Genomic DNA, 7,912 nt, shown 5'->3' on the forward strand with positions numbered 1-7,912 from the left:
GTAAGCTGTCCTCGAAGTACTCCACAGTCTTTTCTAGCTCTTTTTATGTGTTTGATCGACATTGGCATTTTGTATCAAAATGAACTTTAAAATTAATGAAAATTACTGATGCTTACGTGATGAAAATTCAATTCTTTGTTTGATTTCAGGTGAGTTAATGTGGGAAAAATCCTCGTATTTTGAAGATGTCTTGCAACAGTATTGTTTCCTGTTTAAGTTACAAGTAACTTCAGTTTTTAGAGAAAAAAGAAATTGGGTTTTTTTTTTGTTAAATCATGCCATCTGAACAGAAACAGTTATTTTTTGATGAAAAACAAACTATTTTAAAAAAAGATTATGATGTGAAAAATGAGATAGTTGATACTATTAGATCAGTGCTTAGGCCAAAAATTTCAGAAAGTCGTTTTCATTATGAACTAAAAAATGTGAAAATCGATTTGCCGAAGATAAATATTCCAAATGAAGTCTTTTTGAAACATGAAGTTGACAAATACAGAAAGTTATTTCAGCGTCAACCACAGACTGCAAGAAAATCTATCAGTATAAAGACTGTAAGCTGTGTAGAGGAGTGTATGCTGCTCCAGAAGTCTGAGAGAGTTGAAGAAGAGGGTTTAAAAATGTCGGCAAAAATACTCAATTTCAACTGTTTAAAATGCCGAGATAGCACTCGATATAGCCCAAATGATTTACAGAAACACTTTCAGATGTGGCACCGTGGTGAATTACCTTCATATCCTTGTGAAATGTGCAGTTTTTCAGCAAATGACTTCCAGATATTTAAACAACACAGACGGACACACAGAAGCACTTTAGTAAAATGTGACATTTGTAACAATGAGAGTGTGTATACTTTATTAGACTTGACAAAGCATTTTACATCCACACATTGTGTAAATGGTAATTTTCAATGTGAAAAGTGCAAATTCTCCACCCAGGATGTTGGCACATTTGTTCAGCACATTCATAGACATAATGAAATCCATTATAAATGTGGTAAATGCCATCATATATGTTTTACCAAAGGAGAGCTTCAGAAGCACCTTCACATTCATTCTGGTACATTTCCCTTCACTTGTCAATATTGTAGCTATGGTGCCACTAAGAGAGAGCACCTCGTAAGACATGTTATAACTTTGCACAAAGAACACTTATATGCGAAAGAGAAACTGGAAAAAGACAAATATGAAAAAAGGATGACAAAGAGTTCAGGACTTAAGCTGATACTGAAAAGATACAGAATAGATGCATCAAGGAAGACCTTCTGGAAACGCAAGAAGATCAACAATGGAAGCGACCGAAGTATAGAAAAAAACACTCAAGTGCTAAAAAAACTGAACAAAACACAGGCTAAATCTGAAGACCAGAGCCATCTTGTTCAAGAACATTTAAATGAAGAAAAGGACGAAAGACCACACTGTGAGAATAATGATAAACCTGCTGAGTTAGGGTCAGAAAAGCCAACTCTTCTGTCCACTGGGCAATATAATAGAGCTGAAGAGGGATCACATTCGACTCTAGGTTTCTTGAAGACTGCTGTACAAGGACCTACAGTGTTGATGGTGAAAAATAATAGAATAACAATTCCTGCTAACTACAGTGCTGATTTTATGGGTTTTAAGATGGTGGATGGAAAACAACATATTGTAATAAAATTGTTGCCTACCAGTAAACAGAATTTATATTCACCAGGCTCACAGTCAGATGCTGCAAAAGATGGTACTGGCGGTTTGCAGCCCCAGACACTGGACACTACTGGATTTTTAGCAGGAGTAACAACTGAGTTAAGTGACACCGTTTACATGAAAGCAACTACTCCATTTTCGTGCTCATCTCCTCTACTTTCAGGGAAAGTCCTATCAGAAAAAGAAATGGCTTTGCTATCTCAAACGGGTAATCTGCTTCAAACAGTGGATGATGAAAAAAGTGTGTCGTCTTTGTCAGCATCAGGATTGGTTACAGCATCAGTGAATTTGGCCACAAAAGTTGAAACAAAAGATAATATTGACTTATGGGGAAGTTACATTCCTCAGAGTCACCCTGAGATATCAGGTGCTGCCATTAGAAGTCCAGATAAAGTCAACTCTGCTACCAAACAAAATGCATACAACAGCGGAGATATGCATAACTATTGCATTAATTATGTCAGCTCTGAGTTACCTGTTGAATCTTCCAACCATGGATCATTACCCTTTCATAATTACTCAAAAGTAAACAATTCTAATAAACGTCGTAGGTTTTCAGGAACAGCAGTGTCTGAAAAAGAACCCTCATCAAGCAAAACGGTTGTTCAACAACCAATAAGTGAATCAGTTTTATCTTTGGTGCGAAAGGAGAGCTCAAATCCAGATAGCATGTTAGCATCTCTTAGCTTGTTAAATACTAAAGATGGAACTTTAAAAACGCAAGCTGAAATTGAAGAACAATGTGTGTTAGAAAAAGGACAAAACATTGACGGACAGAACTTCTACACTAATGAAAATCAAAATTTAGAGAATATGACTGAAAAATCTAAGTGGGATGACATTTCTAATGTTGAGTCACCTATGATGCCTAGAATCACATCTGTTTTCTCTCTCCACAGCCAACAGGCATCAGAATTTTTGCCCCCTGAAGTAAACCAGTTACTTCAGGATGAGTTAAAAACAAAATCTGATGTAAAACAGGACTCTAGTAAGACTCCAGATAAAGGCCCGCCACTTCATTGTGACCAGTCATTTCAGAAACCTGAGGGAGAAGGCAAAATAGTTGAATCTTCAAAAGACTTCAAAGTACAAGGCGTCTTCCCAATTCCATCTGGTGGTATAGGGATTAATGTGCCTATAAATGATCTGAATTTAAAGTGTAGTGGAAAAGAAAAACAAAATCTGTCAATATCACAAGATGTGAGAGATTCAGAAAAGGCACCTAGAATTTCAGGTATTGGCACATTACTTAAGACTCAGTCAGATGCAATAATAACACAGCAGCTCGTAAAAGATAAACTGCGAGCCACTACACAAAATTTAGGTTCTTTATATAGGCAGAGTCCACTTCTAAATTCAGAACCAAAAAAAGCTATATTTGTTCAGACTCCAAAAGGCTTTTTTGTACCACTGCACATTGCTAACAAGCCTGGATTACATGTTGTTTCAGGAAGACCGCTTCCATTGGTTAACACACAAGGTGTACCTGCTTCTCTTCTTTTAAACAAGAAACCCGGGATGATTTTAACATTTAATCATGGGAAACTTGAAGGTGTTTCCACTGTCAAAACTGAGAGTGCTCAAGCTTGTGGAACTACAGCTAAGGAGCCTTGCAGAACACCTTTTTTAAAGGTGGAACCAAACAGTAATTGTCTGACACCTGCACTATGTTCCAGCATTGGCAGTTGCTTGAGCATGAAAAGTAGTCCCGAAAATAGTCTGCCATTAAAAGGCCCGTACATTATTAAAACATCAGCAAGTTCTTCAGTGAAAGCTGTTCCTACTCCTAATGTAGCTTCTGAGCACCAGGGCACCAAGTTGAATATTGTGGAATCAGTAAAACAGCAGAATGAGATTTTTCCCAAACCACCTCTTTATACCCTCTTGCCTGATGGCAAACAAGCTGTTTTTTTAAAGTGTGTGATGCCAAATAAGACTGAGCTGCTTAAGCCCAAATTAGTCCAAAATAGTACGTATTATCAAAACATACAGCCAAAGAAACCTGAAGGAACACCACAAAAAATATTGCTGAAAATTTTTAACCCTGTTTTAAATGTGACTGCTGCTAACAATCTGTCTGTAAACAACTCTGCATCCTCATTGCAGAAAGACAAAGTACCATCTAATCAGACTACAGGAGGAGAGCAGAGAGAGCCAGAATCTTCTAGAGATGCCTTACCCTTCTTACTAGATGATATGATGCCAGCAAATGAAATTGTGATAACTTCTACTGCGACATGCCCAGAATCTTCTGAGGAACCAGTGTGTTTCACTGACCGTTCAGACACCAGGGTGTTAAGGTGTAAAACAAATTGTACAATTGAGAGAAGCTTCGATAGAAAAAAGACTTCCAAAAAAAATTTTCCAAGAATAAAAACTCATGTAAGAAGTAAAGATTCTGAAACTGCCTTTGTACCTAGAAACAGGAACTGTAAACGAAAGTGTAGGGATAGTTACCAAGAACCTCCAAGAAAAAAGGCAACATTACATAGAAAGTGTAAAGAAAAGGCAAAACCTGAAGCTGTCCGTGAATCGTTTGGATTTAGCAGACCGAGGCTTTCAAAAGATGCAGTCAGAACTTTGCGGCTTTTCCCATTTAGTTCCACACAGCTTGTGAAATGTCCTAGGAGAAACCAGCCAGTTGTAGTTTTGAATCATCCTGATGCAGATGCCCCAGAAGTAGTAAGTGTAATGAAAACTATCGCTAAATTTAATGGACGTGTACTTAAGGTTTCATTGTCAAAAAGAACTATCGATGCTTTACTGAAACCGGTTTGTGGTAATGCTTCACAAACAATTTATGATGATTTTTCCAAGAGGCATAAAACATTTAAACCTGTTAGTTCTGTGAAAGAAAGATTTGTGCTAAAATTAACACTCAAAAAGATGAGCAAAAACAATTATCAGATCGTGAAAACTACCTCTGAAAATGTTCCAAAAGCTAAATTTAACTGTTGGTTTTGTGGTAGAGTATTTGACAATCAGGATGCTTGGGCTGGTCATGGGCAGAGACATTTAATGGAAGCTACTCGTGATTGGAATATATTAGAATAATTTACTGTAGTTACCAAGGAACAGAGAAGTAAAAGGGTCTTAGAAGAAGACAGTGGGTTGAATTACCTTAAGGTAATTGTCTACTTCAGTACGTACCTAAAATTGAACATCGGAAAGTAGGCTGTATTTCCATGGGAGACTAGAAGAGTTTTATGTGTGATAGTTGCATATGCTGTCACTGCACACATAAGTTTTGAAAGAAAGTAATCACAGCACAGATGTACCTTGATTTCGTTTTTTTTAAGTGTGTTCTTGGGAAGTTAGGGCTAAAGAAAATTTTGATGAAACAGTTTTCCCAGTTTAGTTATTTAGGGACTCTTAGTAGAGGGTAACGGCTGACAACTGCATTCCCTCTCTTCTTCCACCAGCCTTAGGAATCTGATAAGTGTAGCTCCTCTGAAGATGGAGAGAGCTCTTTCACCATGGAGCTGAAGGAGTTCCTCATCATTTGTGAAGATACACTAAGAGAGCTTGAGTAAAGAATTTAACTTTACATCTGCTCGATAGAGCTGTTTTGAAGGGTATTAGGTTCCTTAGAGTAACTAAGTACAGTTATACCTCTTGATGCTTGAAGAGAGTTTTTGACAAGTACATCGTTTTTTCTCTTACGCTGTGTCCCACATCAAGGATCGGAATACCCTCCCAAGGTGATTTTCTTTTTCTAAATGGCTGTGTCAAGCACTGTAGTAGATGAGAAGCCTCAAAAGAAGAATTAAACTCTCTGGGTCTAGTTTGAAGTCTCGTGAAGGAACTTGAACATTTTTCTGAATTTGATGATAATCTCCAGTGATTCTCTTGCACAGAACTATGCTTATTTGATTTAAATTGTTTGTCCCTCTTAAACCAAATGGCCCATTTTTGACTTCGTTGCCATGCATTTAAAAAGTGGACCATAGACGCACTTCCAAGGGAATGGCTTTTCTTGAAAATAAAAAATTATTCTCCAGAAACCGTATTTTGAAACAAGATTAGCAAAGCAAATCAGATTTTTGCTGTTTAATTACTGTTAGGTGTCTAAACATGTACACTCTGGGACAAACCATTTTTGTTAGCACCTTTTCAGTATGATTGACAGCCCAAAGCAGATTCTTTACTGCTTGTTGGCAGTTGAAAGAAAGAAGCATTAATAGTGGATTCAGTGACAGTGCATAAAATTTCAGGAAAGATTCCTAGGGGACATACCCAGCAGGTAGGGTTTTAAAATGGATATTTTCATGACGACAGAATCATTGACTGAAACTTCACCGTGTAAGTTTGGATCAAATTTTGTTGGATCATTGGATAACGGAGTCCTTGTATTACAAATTACTGTATAATTTTTGTTATATTGTTACTACAAGTGTTACAACATTTTCATTGACTGAAAACTTCAGGGCTTCTTTTCTGTATATAAGAAAGAATTTAAACCTGTACATATTTTTGTACCTTTCAGTTTGTTATGTAAATTTTGCACAGAAAATTTTTGACATAAAAAGTTTATTTTCCTTCAGTTTAGTTCTGTGCATGCACTAATAAAACTGGTTGTTTAATTTAAAAGGAATATGTAAGACTTTACCCATGTCCTTTTCTTGGTTTTTATTTTAGATGTAGAATTTTTTTTTTTTTTGGGTAAATTCATTTTTCAGGGATTGAACACTATTGTTAGCAAGTGCCTAAAAGATGTGAAACAGTTTACATATGTCAACTGTAACAGTAGGTCCCAAATGGGCCCATTCCCCCAAAAGTTTTATTTTAAAGAAAGCCATACATAGATGCTTCAAGCTATCTTGCTATGCACATTATACATGTACTTTTTTTGTGCAGTTTGTCTACTTTCCTAGTGAAGTATTTTTTGTATAAAACCTGTTATAATTGTGTTTCTTAAATTGAGCCTAAGAATGGAGTTGATTGGAAATATACAGTATATATTAATAACGTATATGGTGTTTAAAGAATGATAAGCATTGTTAATTTCTGTAATGAAAATTTTCTTCAATTAAATTTATCTTAAGTTTGTGTTTACACAGTAATTTTTTTTACTGTACTGAAGTCAAATGGGAATTTTATTCTAAAGGGAAATACTTCTATTTCAAAAAAGTTTGTTTCCTTTTATGCTAGGGAACTGTGTCAAATAAAGTGTGGATTTGCCCTCCCCCAAAATCATAGATGAAACTTTGTTTGAGAACAAACACTTAACACCATAAAGTTACTATAGTTAGCTTTGCGCAGTGGCAGTATCGTAGCCAATGAGGTTTATCCGAGGCGTGATTATTGCTAATTGAAAGCTACTATAGTTATGCTGATGAGGAGAATCATACAGAGGCTTATGCTCTTTAGTACCCTAACAGCAATAGAATTGAAATGCTCTGCTGTTCTGGGTAGATGTATTATAACTCATTGCCTTCCATGACTAGAGAAGAGAGAGCAGCAACTATCATGCCAATGTTTGCAGGATTATAAAAACACATTTCAGAATAGCCATGCCGGTAAAAATCTAATGTTGTGATGCATACTTTTTGCCGTAAAGTTTTAAAAGCCATTTTAAAAAGCTTCATGCCCCAGATACTCTAGTTAGCCCCTTTTCTGATTTGTTAGGTTATTCTGAAGAAGGCAAACTTCCTTGGAACCTCTCTCTTGCTGGAGTGGAAAATCCAAAATCAAAACCCACCATCCTTTCTTTTCTCCTAGCTGAAAACTGAACTGAAGATTGTTCTCTAAAATAGGAATAGCCACTAATTTGAGGTTGTGACTACACCGGAAGGGTTTTATTTTTGCAGTCCAACTTCTTGGTCAGGAATTTGTTTCCTTTTCCCCTAGTTGGCCATCTCCAAGGAAATGGACCTATTTGCATTCGATTGAAAAAATAGTTTAACTTTCAAAGAGTTTACCTTTCTATCTTACTAAGCACTCAGTGTATTGAAATGTGATATATATATATATATATATATATATATATATATATATACACCTATATATAAATGTGATATATATATACATATATATATATACACACATACATATTTTTTTAAATGAAAAATTGTGGTTTTGTTAAGGGATCAGCAAAGTTTATCAGTAAAGGGTAAGTTAAGCTAGTAAATAATTTAGGCTTTGTAGGCCATTTAGTCTCTGTCATAACTTCCTAAATGAGCCATGAGCTGAATTTGGCCTACCAAACCGTTCACTAACCCTTGTTTCAG

At 36.0% G+C, this 7,912-nt stretch overlaps 1 protein-coding gene and 1 pseudogene across 6 annotated transcripts in view; both read left to right on the forward strand.

The window, feature by feature from the left end:
- Nucleotides 1-6,737, forward strand: part of ZNF518A (zinc finger protein 518A) — a 29,333-nt gene extending 22,596 nt beyond the window's left edge. For 5 of the 6 annotated variants that reach the window (XM_019445226.2, XM_019445229.2, XM_019445227.2 and 2 more), the window contains one exon: nt 150-6,737. In XM_019445226.2, the coding sequence (XP_019300771.2) occupies nt 276-4,736 (4,461 nt within the window). In that variant the 5' untranslated portion in view covers nt 150-275 and the 3' untranslated portion in view covers nt 4,737-6,737. The remainder of the gene's footprint in view (nt 1-149) is intronic. The other variant, XR_008424893.1, reaches the window with a different exon arrangement.
- Nucleotides 6,738-6,932: 195 nt separating this feature from the next.
- Nucleotides 6,933-7,090, forward strand: LOC128772543 (U4 spliceosomal RNA; annotated as a pseudogene).
- The last annotated feature ends 822 nt before the right edge of the window (nt 7,091-7,912 follow it).

The sequence above is a fragment of the Panthera pardus genome, unplaced genomic scaffold (assembly GCF_024362965.1).
Source record: "Panthera pardus isolate Hobbes unplaced genomic scaffold, ASM2436296v1 HiC_scaffold_22, whole genome shotgun sequence".
NCBI classification, from domain to species: Eukaryota; Metazoa; Chordata; class Mammalia; order Carnivora; family Felidae; genus Panthera; species Panthera pardus.